We start from the raw sequence: 15924 nt of genomic DNA, 5'->3' as shown, positions 1-15924 counted from the left end.
ACCATACTTATGCACCTTTTAGGCAATTTGTATAGCTACAATAGAACTATAAACTAAGAAAAGCAAAGATGTGGTGAAGGGAGATTCAGGAGGTTATCTTGGGAAAGGAGAAATGGGCAGAGGTGATGAGATGGGGAGGCACGTTGTTAAAATTAGGTTATTGCCATGATTCTAGTGCTGACTATTACAAATAAATGAGGAAGGAGGCCATGCATGGACCAATGATCAGAGTGTGAGAGTGACATGAACTGAGGATTGTGATTAATCTGTGCGCTGGAGGTCCAAATAAAATGTACCAATTGGTGCGTCTAATCTGAACCCTGGATTCGGACGAACTCGCCTTTCCTGGGGCCGGGGACCAAGGGCGGCGCTGCTACCTGTCAGCCACAAGAGGGCGCGCGCTGCCAGGGGACGGAGCGCTGCTCGGGGTTCCTGCTACCACCTGCGCTTCAGGGTTTTTGTTTTCGCCAAGGGAAAGCTGCGCCCAGCTGGGAGCAATGGCAAGGCACAGGCAGGCGCGCTGCTGGCGGGGGACCCCGGGGACTCCCCAGGGAGGGCCCCCGTCCTGCGTGCTGAACCAGGGTTTCGGGAGGAAGCAGCTGCGGGCTCTGCGAAGCCTCTGCGTGCCTTTGGCCTTGGCCCGGACTTCCTGTGGCGACCCCCACCTTTCCCGAGGCCCAGCAGTCTCAAAGTGGAGGCCCGCTGGCTGCATCTACTCCCGAAACACGTTTTGTTTGGCCTGAAGAGTACCGTAAAAAGATTTATTTGGCAAATTTCAAAATCAGGAAATGTTTAGCCTAAAAAAATCCAGATTTCCACTTCTCTGTCACTTTGGGCAACTGGCAATATTGGCAGCACTGGCCGCCGCTCCACGTGTACCGCCCCTGGCAAATGAGGTTTTTTAAAATAGTTTTGGTCAGATTGACCTTGAGAATGACAATTATTCTGGCTCTTGTCACTATCCAGAACTGAGCCAAGTGGCACACTTCGTGTACTATAACATTTCCTTTTTGCACAACTCTATATGGAATTAGTCATGGTCTTTTTAAAATTTGCATAATTTTCCATGTACGTAGAAAATTACAATAAAACCCTAATGGTTGCTTCCATGTTCTTACAAGGTCCAGAGGCGCCCGGTATGCTCACAGTGGCCTTCATGAGGAAGCCCCACCCGGGCCCGGCCCAGGCCAGGACCATTCGCCTGGTGCCCAGAGGCCAGTGTGGCAGCTCCCTTCATCTCCCTTCATCAAAGGTAGGGGTTTCCTAGCTTTTTTCTAAGCAGAGACATCCCCCCTTTTCAATCTAAATCATACATGGAACCCCATTATATTAAACAGGAAATATGAGGATATAAGTGATCAACTTGCATTTATAACACTTATTATAAAATCAGTCCGTGAGAATGATGGGATTCATTTGAAGAGCCCACAGTCTGGAGCCGGGAGATAATTGGGGCTGTAGCCGCCCCTTCGGGTTCATCCCACTGCTTTGTCTGGCTTGTGGAGGACCCAGAAGTCCTGGCTGGCCAGGAGGCAGTGGCAGGTGTTTTAGCAGCTTGCCTCACTCTTTGTGTCCTCAGCGAGAGGCCACAGGCCAGCATTCCCTGACAGCTGCACAAGGCGAGGGAGCCTGTGCGTGTTCGCAGGGTCAGCATTCGCTGTCCGTGGCAGGACAGTAGGCGTTTTAAGGTGTTAATATATGCTTTGCATATAAGTATCTGTGAGCCCCCCAAAGCACCTCTGAGAGTTCACAGGATGCAGCTGAGAAACCACCACACAGGAAGCAGCGGTGGTTGCTGAGAAGCTGGCCCCAGAGACCTGCTGTGTATCTGGCAACAGAAGTTTGCTTTTCATGCTAGGGGAAGAGGCTGGGAGGTGGCAGCACAGTGGGTGGGCAGGTTAGAGGCCCAGGCCGAGCGCTGAGCGTGTAAACACGTCTGGAAAAGAAGCCTCCAACCCACGGCTGCAGCGCGAGGGGTACGTCAGGCCAGGGCCTCCCTCAAGGGGAGGCACTTGTGTTTTTCCCTGGGCCCATCTGCAGACACCAGAGCCAAATGCCCCTGGAGCTAGCCAGTTGGCACAGGCCGGCTCTGGTCCTGCTCCGTCATCCCAGAGGCCCTGGGTCATACTCAGACCTGAACTCATATCCCAGCTCTGTCACTAACCTCACTTCCACTTGGCCACCTCCTTGAGTCCCCCAGCTCCACTGCCAGTCCAGAGCAGGTGTGCTTCCTCACAGGGCCCTCAAATACAGGGGCAGTTCTGTCGCTGCAGGCTACCCCACTAGAGAGAGAACCATGGCAGCACCATCTTCGAGAGCCTCTTCGAGCAGCAGTCTTTCTTGTGGGTGGCGAGAAAAACATCTGTAGAGGGGGAGCCACCCCCATCACCTATCCCTAACTCCCCAAGGACCAGGCCAGGCTGAGGGAGGCTCTGCTGGCCAGGGCGCCGGCTGCTTGTGGTGCAGGATGTGGGCAGACCAGCTTTGGCCACAGGTGCCAACACCCTCTCCTTGGGGAGCAGGCTCTTGGTCCCTGGGGCAGGCCCCACTCCCCATAGTGCTCCCTCCATGGGTCCAATCTTCCCTCCTCTCACATCTTTGCTCCGTCCTACCTGTGACTGCTCGCTGGGCCCCCTCCCAGTGTTGGTAGCTGGGGTGGTGGGTATAGAGTTTGTGTTATACATAGACACTGCCCCTGAGTTGAGCAGTCTCAGAGAGGGTCTGGTTTAGAGAAGACAAACAGATCGCACGGCTTGTATTCCCTAGGCCCCGTAATGCTTAGCTGTTAGAACACGGCTCTGGCCTCCAGGGCCCACTTGGGCTGGGTGTAACTGGATCTGTCTTCCCCCATTCTCCTAGTAGCTAGCGGTTACTTTGGTGCCTAGACAGGTCTTGTATCGCTTTTTTAAAAAAAAAAACCATGGTAACATATATGTAAGAGAAAATGTACCATTTTAACAATTTTTAGGTATGCAGTACAGTGGTATTAATTACATCAGTGTTGTGCGGCCATCACCACCGTCCATCTCCAGAATGTTTTCGGCTTCCTGAATAGAACCGTGCCCACTGAACACAACTCCCCATTCCCTCCCCGACCCCGACCCCGGCAACCGTTCTATTTCTTATCTCTCTGCATTTTACTCTAGGTCCCCTGCGTAATGGGAATCATACGGTATTTGTCCTCTTGTGTCTGGGTCATTTCATTGAACGTCATTTAGCATCAAGGTTCATCCACATTGTGGCATATGTCAAAATTTCCTTCTTTTTCAAGACTGCCTGTGGTGCTGTTGAGTCCTGCTCTGCGTCTTGCGTGAACAGCACTGGCTGCCACTCTCAAAATCAGTTTATTTTGAAAGTATGTAAATCTCGAGAGGCCAATGTCTTCAGCATCCTTCACTCTTTCTTACCGCCAGTGGACGGGCCCCCAGGAGGCATCAAGTGCTTCTCCGCGAGCCTCCTGGGCCCTTTCACTTCACCGCCTCTACTAGTTTAACAAGAAATTCCGCAATTGGCCAAGTCAATATTTTATTAAAAAATACAAACACACACACACGCACGCACACGCACGCACACGCACACACACAATGGTCATGAAGGCAGAGCAGGGAAAGGAGACTGAGCTCTCTCTGGGGGCAGGCTGACCACACAGTGCTAACACAGGCCTGCCTCTCTTTAAGAAAGCGGGGTATGGCCTCATGACCAGATTTCCAAGCTGGATAAGTTCGGAGACGGCGTGGTTTTCACAGGCAGACCTAAGGCAGCTTCACTCCCCTGAGGAATGTGAAGTAGAAGCGGATTACTGCAGTATTCAGAAACCCCTCCACTGTGTTAAGCGGGGGTCACTAGTCCCTCAGGCTCAAAGCAGGAGGGAGACCAGATTTCCCCAGAGGCTGCTTTTCTTTCCCAGATGGAGAGGACTCTTTTCCGAGGAATACTGGAAAATGAGGTTCAGGCTCAGGAGCCCAGCGTGGAAGGCGAAGGCCCCGCCCTGGGCCCGCCAGCCATGGGCGGGCGGGACCTTGGCACAGGAACGCAGGCTCAGAAGTCTTTCCTGAGGGCACTGGCCCGGTGACCCTCCCGCGGGCGGGGCCACGCTCTGGCAGGGCCTCGGTGGGCCAGGAGGCTGCGGGGTCCTCAGACGGCTGCATCTTAGAAAGGAAATGACAGTCAGACCGTGACCAGGGCGAGGCCACGCAGAAACCGCACACCAGGAGGCTGACCCAGCTGAGGGCGGTGCTCCGCCTCCCTCCGCCCCGCACCAGCTCTCCCCACCCCCCCGCGCCTCCCCCGCCCCGCACCAGCTCTCCCCAGGATGATTTTATTCTTTTTAAATATGTTTCTAAAACGGCAAAAAATTAAATAGCGAAGAGGGGATTCCGTCCCTACTCCACCCCACCCCAGGCTTCCTCTCAGAGGTAAGTGGACTCTTTTAGCTACTTCTTTTGGCAATTTTCCCACAATTTTAAGTAATATATTTATACCAATATTTATAGATTTATTACCTTTCGACATCTATTAACTTCATTTTGCATTCTTTATCATTCGTTTTTTTCTTAAACAACCTTAGTGTGATATAATTCACATACCATAGGATGCTCCCATTTAAAGTGTGCGATTCTGCAGTTTTCACTACATTCACAGAATTACAACTTCAGAACACTTCCATCACTTCCCAAAGAAACCCCACACCCATTAGGAGTCACCCCCGGACGCCCCCCGCCCCCAGCCCTAAGCAACCACTAATCTATTTACTGTCTCTATGCATTTCTCTATTCTGGACAGACATTTCCCATAAATGGAATCCTACAATATGTGGTCTTTTGTGACCGGCTCCCATCCTGTGACCTTTCTGCCAGTGACCACTGGCGGGAAACTGAAGCTCTGCTGTGACCACCTTCTGCATGGCAACTCGGACAACATAATGTGCAGACTCTGATATTTTTAATGTATTTTTAAGAAAGAAAAAGAAGAAAGGACGTGCTAGATCAAAGAAAAACATGTTTTAATAAAAATAGCTGGTTCAAGTTTTCAGTAATTCTGTTAGGCATTTACTCTAAAGATTAAAAAAAAATGGGTGTGCATGTGTGTGTGTGTGGACACACACATATATATGGATGGATATATGTGTGTGTGTGTGTGTGTGTGTGTGCTTGTTGTAGCACTTCTTAGTAGTAAAGAATTTTAAAAAATAAGAAAACAAACGCAAAAACGCAATGCCCCCAAATAGGAAGCAAGTAAACCACGGCACAGACATCCAGGGGAGCTGGCGTGACACCACGGGGCTATTAAGAATGACAGAAAAGAATGACGTGGGGGAAATGTCTGGTGGACAAGTAATTAGGAGAAAAAGAGCTGGTAATGAAATAAGACATAAAGTCTGGTCCTTTTAATAAAAACACTATATGTCTCTATATCTCTATAAATGTCTCTATATGTTCAGAAAGAGAGAATACTGGAAGGACAGACATCCAGAAGGGATGATTTCTGGAGGGAGTGATGACAGATGGTTTTTATTAAAATATATGTTTTTTTCTTATTTGTGTTTTCTCGATATTCCATATTGTATTTTTGTCATTAGGAAACACTGAAAGAAAATGCTTCTGCATCAGAGGCTGGAATGTCAGGGCGTCCCTGGGCGTGCAGGACACAGGCCCTAGAGCAGAGGTTCTTGGGTTACATCCTGGGCCCCCGCGCTCCCGCGGCCTCCTGAGACCTCCCTGCAGTGGAACCCCACAACAGGCCGTCCTCCTGTTCCCGAGCAAAGGGAACTTTCGGAGGTCATCTGTGTGCAGACAGCCAGGACTCACCTGTTGACTGGGTCACACACGAGATCTTGTACGACAGCCACACGCTCGCCAGGCAGAGGAAGGTGGCCAGGAAACCGAAGATCTGCACAGGAGAGAGAAGAGAACGTTCCCAGGCCAAGGGCCACCCCTTCGGGCAGCCTTTGTTCCTTAGCTCTGTGCCTGTTCCCTGCACCCACTGTGGCTAGGAGGGAGCTTGGGGACCCAACCACCTCGTCCCTGCATAGGTGTTGACATGAGACCCTGTCCCCAGGTTCCCTAGCTGGGACCCAGCCAGGCCTCTGGGTCTCTACCCCTCAGTTCTTCTCGCCCTAGGCAACCTTAGTGCCGACGTTTGGGTTTGTATTTACAGCTGAGCTGGGGCCAAGACACTGAACTTTAATTATCCTGTGCTCATAAAAAAAGAGAAAGTGGAATTGTAAATTTTAATTTGGGTTTTAAAATTTTTATTGTTTAAGTGGATTTTATTGGTGTATTAGCATCGTTTGCATTTCATTCATCATGGTTTACTGTCTGGCTTTCTAGCTGTGTAAGAGCCAGAAGCTGAGTCCTTGCTAGCTAGTCTAACGTTTGCGCATCTTTACATGATATCAGCCAAGTTCAGGCAGTGCTCCTGTCCTTTCTGAGGGTCCTCCCAGTGCTCAAGCGTGGGGACCACGTCGCGTCCAATCTCCTCATCTGTAGATGGGGAACGGGGCGCTTGGAAGGGAAGAAGGCCTTCTGCGAGGCCCATCAAACGGTCAAGCGAGAAGCAGCCAGGTACTCTGGCATCTTGTCTGGAACTTCGAAGCCTGAAGCCATTTTCCTTACTGAACAGCCCTGGGAGCTGCAGCTAAAGTTTACTGAGCACTTGCCGTGTGCCCGCCAGGCTTCTAAGCCCTCAGGTGTGTTGATTCCTTTAACCCTCACGACTCTGTCGTCCTCCCCTTCTCCCTCCCCTTACAACTGGAGAAACAGAGGCACAGGAGGTCAGCTGTTTTGCCCAAGGCCACATAAGCAAGGGCCAGACCTGGGATCGGAGCCCAGGGAGCCTGGCTCCAGTGACCACGCTCTGCTCTACCTGTTGCCCAGGTGTCCTCGGGACCTGCAAAGGGCCTCAGGCTCTCTATGAAGCCACTAAGTGCCTGGCCCTAAACCACTGCTGATATCCAGGAGGAATGGCCCTGGAGCAGCCTGAAGAAGGATTTTCAAGACTCGGTTTTCTTTTCAAGCCTGACTGCTGGTTTGTGTAAGCGGCTGCCCCCACTCGCCCACACCCTCCCCCTCCCCCAGGTCCATTTCCTTGGCTTCTTTTGTACTGATTGCACCATATAATTAGCCTATTAGAGCCTGTTCTGGCCTCTCATTGTCTGTTCTACACAATTAGCACATTATATACTATCCTGGTCTCCAACTGTCTGCACTGCATAATTGAACAGTTTATTATATTGCTACATAATGCTATTCTGGACGACAACGCCTTGTTTGCTAATTGTTTCATGTGCCTTGGCTTTGGCTTCTAAGCTACATCACCACTTTCTCATCAGCAAGGACTATATGTCTTTTTATTTCTTCGGCCTCTCCCATGGCCCAGGCATGATCCCAGGCACGAGGGTGGCATATGATAAATGGAATTTATTAGGATTCCAGGGCTAACACCATTATGTGCAACCGGAATCGTCAAACTCAGTGGGGCTCTCCCCATGTGGTCTGGAAACACAGTGGGCACAGATTTCCTCTGCCTCTCCTCTGCCAGCCTCCTGTAGGTGGGCGGGCGGTAACCTGTAGGTGGCAGCCGCACCTCTCCTTGGAGACAGCAGGAAGGCAGATATACGGGGGTGCAGGGGGGATGGAAGGATGGGCTATGGGAGGTGCTTAAGAGGCAAGAGTGTTTAAAGGGGTGACCTTGTTCCTCGTGCTGACCTTTGGAGGGCAGAGTCCACCCTTCGGTGGAGTTCCAGGTAGGAGCCCACTCTCAGCCCAAAGTCTGGGGGATTTTGATAAAACATGTAAATGAAAGAGTGACTGTCACACAGAGAACTTTTCTTAAAACTCACTTAAAAAATCTTGCCCGCTCTTCAGAACTGGCCATAGGCCATCAAACTGTAAACAATTCACTAAATCAGAAATCAGATGACAGGAGTCTATAAATCTTTTTAAAATAATGGCATACACATAAGTATGTGTATATGTGTGATAAATATTTATATATAGCTCCTACAGCTATATATAAATATAGCTGTACATTTCCATGCTACTTCTACATAGGCTATCCGAAGGAGCAATTTTTACCTTTGAAAGATATGGGAGGGTTATTTTCTGGCTTGAATACGGATTAAAAAATTAGGATTGGCAAAGCTAGGACTGATGGCCAAGACCACTAACGAATCATAGCACTACTCTCCTGGGCCCAAAAGAGGCCTTAGAATCTTTCTCTGCATAGGGCTGATGCACTCACGAGCAAATGACCAGAATGGGCAGGTGAATTAAAACCTACTTGCCCCATGATTTAAGTAGCGGCTGTGAGAGAGAAAGGCCTGGGCCTCTGCGGCCCTTTGTGTTTGTTTGCCAACAGCCCTGATCATTCTCCTCCTGACACCCTCTGCTGTGGGCCCAAGTTTAAGGTTCTTTGGAGACTGCTGGTGTCTGGATCAAGGTGGGTACCAGGTCTGTGAAAGAAAGGACCCAGAAGACAATGGCTTCATTGTCCCCATCAGGAATAAAATGTGCATTCACAACATGAACTCATTGCTCAAGGCTCCCCGACAGCGTCCTCACCGCTCCGGCCACCACTCCGCTCTGGTTGTAACTCTTGGAGGCTGTCACGATGGAGGCGATTAAGAGGAGCAGGGTACCAATTAAATAGTGCAGAAGTTCCTGGGGGCAAAAACAAAGCAGAGCAGTGGGTAGGGAGGTCCACTCCTGGTTCCTAGAGGCAACTGAGCGTCAAAAGAGATGGCCAGAAGGGGTGGGAGGATAATACCCTGGCAGGAACAGTGCAGCTCACAGGCAACAGACGCCAGAAGGCTGGCAGGATGAAGCCAGGCGCGAGAGAAAAGATGCTCGGCAGGCAGAGAGAAATTGCGCAAAAAGAAAGAACGCTTCTTCTGTGAAGAGAGAGCTCCATGACGGTCTGCTCCACTCCTGAGATCAGCTGAGCAAGTACCTTGACCTCTGGCCAAAGCTACTAAAAAGCAAATGGGCTTCCCCAAACTCCCAGGATGGAGAGTTTAAATGAAGCTCCAGCTCTGAAAGAGCCTTTTGCTTCTGCTTCAGAGAAAGTTCGAAGCTAACAATGTCCTGGCTTTGGCGGCTGCCCGGTGTCTGCCTGCTCTGTGAACAGCTTTAGGTGTAGACCTGAGAAGTGCTCAGTGCCCACACACTAGGAGTCAGAGCCTGCAGTGAGGTCAGCAGCCCTTCTGTGAGGTGTCAGGGTGTGTGGAGCTCGCTTGCTCACTCTAAAGTCCTTCTGGTTTTGTCTTCATTTTCTCTTCCCTCTTCTCTTCTTTCTGAAAGTGGGCCTCAGGCCAGGCTCTGCTAATAAGTCTACTGGCAAGACTGACTCAGCCTTTGCTTCTCCCCGTGGTCCACAGGGCCATTGAGTTCCACGCCATTCGCTCTCCACAATTAAAACAGCATTTCGCAGGCCCTGGATGAGGCTGGACCTTGGTCATCCAGAAGCCAGGTAACACTTCTACCTCATCCTTCCTCCTCTACAACAAACACCAGGTCAGAGGAGAACTAGGACTTAGGGCTAGTCATTCACGGTACTCACTCTGAGTCCAGAGTGTATCCATTTTTGGTTGTCTTCAATGAGAGTTTAAAAATTATTCCTTCATGAAGTTCTGTCCAGCAGGGCAGCCAGCTTTTAAATTTTGGAAGAGCATTCCACTTTTAAGCTGCAGCTACTCTCAAAATCAAAGACCTGGATTTTCCACCTTAGCGATTAGAAAGGAATACCACAAGGTAGACCACAGAGATTTTTGAGTAAAGAGCAGATTCGTAATTGGAAATTCCCTGCCTCCAAGGTTCTCATGCACAAAGAAAAAGGAGTCTGGCATGGGCTAGGAAAAATGACCTTACAGAGTCCTAAATGGAAGGTGCCTGAACAGACCTCAGCTAGGAAATGTGTAGCCGAGCTGATCCTTCTAACATCCGCTCGCCTTTCAGCCCCCCTTCATTCGTGTCCCCCAGTTTTTACCTTCTCCTTTGCTTGTTCATTATCAGCATCAGGGAGGCACAGAAGAGCTTGCTGTCAAAAGAAGCAAGTAGGTGCCATAACTTTGAAAAGAGCCTTATACTATAGGAACACAAGAGAAACTTCTCTTAGAATAACATAGTGGGTAACGATGTTAAAAGTGAATGATTAATAATTCCAGCAAGAAGCAGAGGTTGTCTGACTGGATTTTTTAAAAAAAAGATCCAACTATATACTGTCTATAGAAGACGCATTTATATTCAAAGATACCTGTAGATTAAAAGTAGAAGGATGTAAAAGATGTGTCATTTAAATAGTAACCAAAAAAAAAAAAAAAAAAAAAGGCTGGAGTGTCTGTAATAATATCAGACAAACAGATTTTAAAACGAATAAACAAAATATTACCAGAAATAAACAGGGACATTTTGTAATGATGAAAATGTCAATTCATCAAGAAAATATAACAATTATACATATGTATGCAGGTGATAACAGAGCAATAAAACGCATGAAGCAAAAACTCAAAAAAAATGGAGAAATAGATGATTCAAAAATAATAGTTGGAGGCTTAAATACCCCACTTCCAATAATGTACAGGGAGACGGCCAACGAGAAAATAGAAGACTCAAAAACACTATAAAACTAGACATAGTAGACATCTGTAAAACACAAAACACTCTATTCAACAACAGTAGAATATCCATTCTTTAGGATAGACTGTATGCTAAACCATAAAGCAAACCTCGTTACATGTAAAAGGATTCCAATAATAACGAGTACGTTCTCTAACTACAATGGAATAAAATTAGAAATCAATAGCAGAAAGAAATTTGAAAAACACAAATATGTAGAAATTAAACAACACATTCCTTACTAACTAATGGATCAAAGAAGAAACCACAAGGTAAATTAGAAAATACTTGGAGATGAATGAACATGAACACACAATACACCAAAATCATGGATGCAACTAAGGCGTGCTCAGCGAGAAATTTAGAGTTGTAAATGCCTATATTAAAAAAGAAGAAAGGTTTCAGATTAATAGCCTAAGCTTCGCCTTAAGGCACTAGAAAAGAAGAGCATGCTAAACCTAAAGCAAGAAGGAAGGAGGAAGTAAAGATTGGAGCAGAAATTATTGCTGTAGGGAACAGAAAAATAATAGAGAAAATCAATGAAACCAATAGCTCATTCTTTGAAAAAATCAACAAAGACAGAACTTCAGCTAGACTTATCAAGAAATAAAAAAATAGAAAAGATTCAAATGACCAAAATCAGAAATGAAAGAGAGGATATCACTGATGATCTTACAGAATTAAAAAAAGATTTTAAACCAATACTATCAACAATTGTATGCCAATAAATGAGAAAACTTAGACGAAAAGGATGCATTTCTACAGAGACACACTACTGAAAATGACTTAAGCAGAAACAAACAATCTGAGTGAATCTATAACAAGCAGAGTTTGAATTAAAAAATTACCCACCAGAAGAGCCCAGGTTCAGATGGCTTTACTGTGGAATTTCACCAAACATTTAAAGAATTAATATCAACTCTTCACAAACTCTTCTAAAAAACAGAAGAGGAGGAATACTTCCCAAATTATTCTGTGAGGGCACTATTACCCTGATAACGAAACCAGACAAAAATGTCACAAGAGACCAATAATGTCTCTTATGAATGCAATTGCAAAATCCTCAACAAAATATTAGCAAACCAAATCCAGTTACACATAAACTGAATTTTACACTATGACCAAACAGAATTTATCCCAGGAATGCAAGGTTGGTTCCACATATGAAAAACAATGTAATGCATTATATTAACAGAATATTGGGGGGGGGGGGAGGAGAACCCCACAAAATTATCTCAATAGACAAAGAAAAAATCATTTGACAAAATCTAACACCGTTTATGATAAAAATACTCAACAATGTAGTACTAGAAGGTAATTTCTTTAATCTGATAAGTAGCATCTACAAAAAACCCACAGCTAACATCATATTTAATGATGGAAGATGGACTATTTTCCTCCTAAAATCAAAAACAAGATAATGATGTCTATCTACTTTTGCCACTTTGATTCAACACACAGCTAATTTCTTGCAATAAGACAAGATGATACAATAAAAGGCATCCAGATTAGAAAGGAATATAAAACTATCTCTATTCATGGTCTTGGATTTGGCAGTGGCTTTTTAGATATACCAAAAATACGAGCAACAGAAGAAAAATAGATAAATTAGATTTCATCAAAATTTAAAAATTGAGCTTTAATGAATACTATAAAGAAAGCAAAAAACCACCAGCAGAATGGGAGACAATATCTGGAAATCATATTTGATAAGGGACTTTCAATTAGACTATACAAAGAATCCTTACAACTAAATAATAAAAAGACAACCTAGTCAAAGAATGGGTAACAGATCTGAATAAACATTTCTCCAGAGAAAATATACAAATGGCCAAAAATCACATGAAAAGATGATTGATGTCATTAGTCATCAAAGAAATGCAAATCCAAACCATGAGATACTGCTTCACACTCACTAGGATGACTAAAAATCAGAAAGTCGTAAAATGATGTGAAAAAATTGGAACACACATACAGTGCTGATGGGAATGCAAAATGGTGTAGCCACTTTGGAAAACAGTCTGGCAGTTCCTCAAACACTTAAACACAGCTACCGCGTGACCCGGCAATTCTACTCTTAGGTATATTCCCACGTGAAAAGAAAACATATCCACATGACAAACTTGCACGTGAAGGTTCATAGCACCATTCGTAATAGCCGGAAGTGGAAACAACCCAAATGTCCATCAATGGTGAATACATAAACAAAATGTGGTATACTCTTTCGATGGACTGTTACTTGGCTGTAAAAACAAATGGAGTACCTGACACATGCTACAACACAGATAAACCATGACAACACTCTAGGAGCGCAAGCCAGTCACAGCAGACCACATATACGATTCCATTTCCATGAAATGTCTAGAATAGGAAAATTTATAGAGACAGGAAGTGGACGAGTGGTCGTTCAGGGCTGGAGGGGGTGAGGGATAGGAGGTGATAGCTAAAGGGCGTGGAGTTCCTTTTTGAGGTGACGAAACTGTTCTAAAGTTGACTGCGGTGATGGCTGCACAACCCCGAGAATATACTAAAATCCATTGAACTGGACCCTTTAACTGGGTGATTGTATGGCATGTGAACTATCTATCAATAAGTCCGTTTTAAAAAAATAACACGGTGGGAAGAAAAACAGCTGGCAACTTTGAAATCCTCCCTCAGACTCTGCCGGTCTATTTTAGCTGTCAGATCTTATCATCCGATATTCACAACAGTATAAATACCTATCATCTTTATCTGCTTCTTCCTTCCATGTTCCTCCCAAAACACACGCACGCACACACACACCCCATTATCTGTCACCTGAGAAAATGAACGGGGAGGTGAGAGGCAGCAGCCTTGTTGTAGATGGAAGGTGAGTTTTAGACAGCAGCGGGACGTTGGACAAAGATGTCCACCAAACAGTGGGAAATTCAGGGCTGAAGCGGCTAAAGATGGTGCAAGAGGGTGGGGTGGGCAGATAGGAAGGACTCCATGGGGTCTCAGTGGCCCAGCAAATATCCTGACTTCTCCACCCAAAACAGGGCCAGGCCATTCCCTTACCGACAGAGGCCAGCTGATGCAGGTGAGCATGCGGTAGAGACGGAAGAGGTGGACCAGGTAAAAGGCGAGGATCATTATGAAGTTGCAAATGGTGACCACTTCGAAGTATCTGTAGGCACTGAAGCCGGTCCACGGAGCGCTTCTCACACAGATGAAGGCAATCAGCAGCGTGACCTGAGACATAAACACAGACATATCAGAGAAACGCCCACCTAAGACGGGCACCCAAGGGACAAACAGCAACGGAAAACTGAGGAACTGCTACGGATTCAGGTTATTTCCACACAAATAGGCTGGAAGGGTACAATTTCCTATAGTACAAGCTTTAAAAATACTGCCAGTTATGAAAGCTGAGAACTGCAGGGAACGGCTTTGTCTCTGAAGTCCTTATGCTGTGCCCGCAGGATGCACCCTCAGGGAGAGGGCGGGGATGGGGGGGGGGGAAATAACCAAGCAGAACCATTCCGTTTACTTGCTGGACCTCCACGGAGCAAAGGCAGAGTCGGCTTGATACTGCACCTTGGGTTTACAGATGAGGTTAAACTGGAGGAAGTTGCCAATATTTGACTGTTTTCGACCCACAAAGATGGCGATTCATACATTCCACCCTATCAGTTGGCAGACAATAAGTTACCTTTTACTGACACCTGATATATACGATCTCACTGAACTCTGCTTGCTGGGTAGATAAAATCACCCCCATGTTCATACAGGGAAACTGAGGCACACAGCTTCAATAATTAGCCCAAAGCTAGCCACTCAGCTTGTAAGTTGTGGAGGGAGGATTTGAACCCAAGTCCGTCTGACTCCAGGGACCATGTTCCGCCATGTCAGAAGCAGTTTTGCCTTCCAAAAACAGAAGCCCTCGTTATCAACAAGCTGAGGAAGGTAAATGTGTGGGAATGTGTGGGAATCCTGTGTACAAGGTGGCGCTTACTCACCACTGGGCACGTGGTGACAGCTCAGTAAGTCTATTGTCGCATGAAAAAATGAATGAATGAATGAATGACCTATCGATGAATTAACATGTCAGGTAAATTACTGGCAACCTATGAATATTATGGGAGAGCAGATCGGAAGAGGGCAGAGAAGAGTGAGTTTTTGTGAAGCCCACTCTAAGAGAAAAAATTCTTGTTCACATAGGGAATAAACCAATAACACATAGGCGTTAAATGTGTGTAAAACCTTAGGATCTATTTTAAAAGCACAACTAATTTAGGACAAAAATTATTTTATACTGTTCCTTTTCTGTAGAATGGTGATTCTCAAAGTGTGTGTGTGTGTGTGTGTGTGTGTGTGTGAGAGAGAGAGAGAGAGAGAGAGAGAGAGAGAGAGAGAGAGAGAGAGAGAGAGAGAGACTTTGTGTCTTTCAACAGTATCCAGATACATTTTAGGCTGTTGTAACTGGTGGGGGGTGTGACTGGCATGCAGTGGGTAGAAGCCATGGGTGCTGCTAAACACCCCACAATGCACAGGGCAGCCCCTGTAACAAGGAACTATCTGGTCTCATATGTGGCCCAAACTGCTGTGCTGCTGTAAAGAAACCCTGCTGTAGAAAATGTGAGCCTCTACTGAGAACTAAATCACTAAGAGGACCTAACGCTGGTTAGAGTAGTCAATGCTAAACATGCCGTTTCCTACAGCCCCGTGTTTCTAGCATACTCCTAAGGGCCCTCAGTAATAGGACGACAGCTAGAAAAGAGTTCTCAAAGCTTAAAGGGGACCCGAAGAGTGCTCTGCTGAACAAGACACGACAGAGGAGAGCGGCTCTGACCGAACGGGACCCCCAGCATTTGCCTATTTCCCTTTGCTAATGAGCAGCGTGAGTATTTCCATTTTCTCAGTTCCTCTCAAGCAAGTCAGCCATGGTAATATGACTCACACCTCCGGGTTGTGTTAACGATGAGGGGAAGCCCTGCTTCACTCAGGAGTGTAGGTGACAGCCAGGGCCTTGCTGCCTCATCGGTCCCCATTTCCGGGTCTCCTCTTTTGGAGAAGTCTGCAGGTCTCCCTAGTCTTCCCCTGACCCCCTCATGAGACGGGGGCATTCTCATTCAAGGCCTGCCTTAAAATGCAGAGAATTCAGGATCATGCAGGGCAATTCCCAGGTGGAGAAGCAATTTTGCACCTAATTTAATGCAAAGATTAGAATAATTTTTACAACCCTTCATCTGTGACCACAGCCAGCCCTTAGATGTGGGAATTTCCCAGTGAATAAAAGGGGCGCAGGCAGGTCTTCCCCTCTGGCCTCCCAGGTCTGAGTACTGTGCAG

At 46.6% G+C, this 15924-nt stretch overlaps 1 protein-coding gene across 2 annotated transcripts in view; it reads right to left on the bottom strand.

Moving 5' to 3' along the window:
- Window positions 1-2935: 2935 nt before the first annotated feature.
- Window positions 2936-15924, bottom strand: part of CMTM7 (CKLF like MARVEL transmembrane domain containing 7) — a 46045-nt gene continuing 33056 nt past the window's right edge. The window contains exons 2-5 of one of the 2 annotated variants that reach the window (XM_016140762.2): window positions 13653-13826; window positions 8562-8660; window positions 5808-5889; window positions 2936-4142 (exon numbers count right to left, since the gene is read on the bottom strand). In XM_016140762.2, the coding sequence (XP_015996248.2) occupies window positions 4135-4142; window positions 5808-5889; window positions 8562-8660; window positions 13653-13826 (363 nt within the window). In that variant the 3' untranslated portion in view covers window positions 2936-4134. Of the gene's footprint in view, window positions 4149-5807; window positions 5890-8561; window positions 8661-13652; window positions 13827-15924 lie in introns of both variants that reach the window. The other variant, XM_016140760.2, reaches the window with a different exon arrangement.

The sequence above is a fragment of the Rousettus aegyptiacus genome, unplaced genomic scaffold (genome assembly GCF_014176215.1).
Source record: "Rousettus aegyptiacus isolate mRouAeg1 unplaced genomic scaffold, mRouAeg1.p scaffold_m13_p_4, whole genome shotgun sequence".
Lineage (NCBI taxonomy): Eukaryota > Metazoa > Chordata > Mammalia > Chiroptera > Pteropodidae > Rousettus > Rousettus aegyptiacus.
The sequence above is the reverse complement of the archived record's forward strand: the minus strand, read 5'-3'. Positions and strand labels throughout refer to the sequence as shown.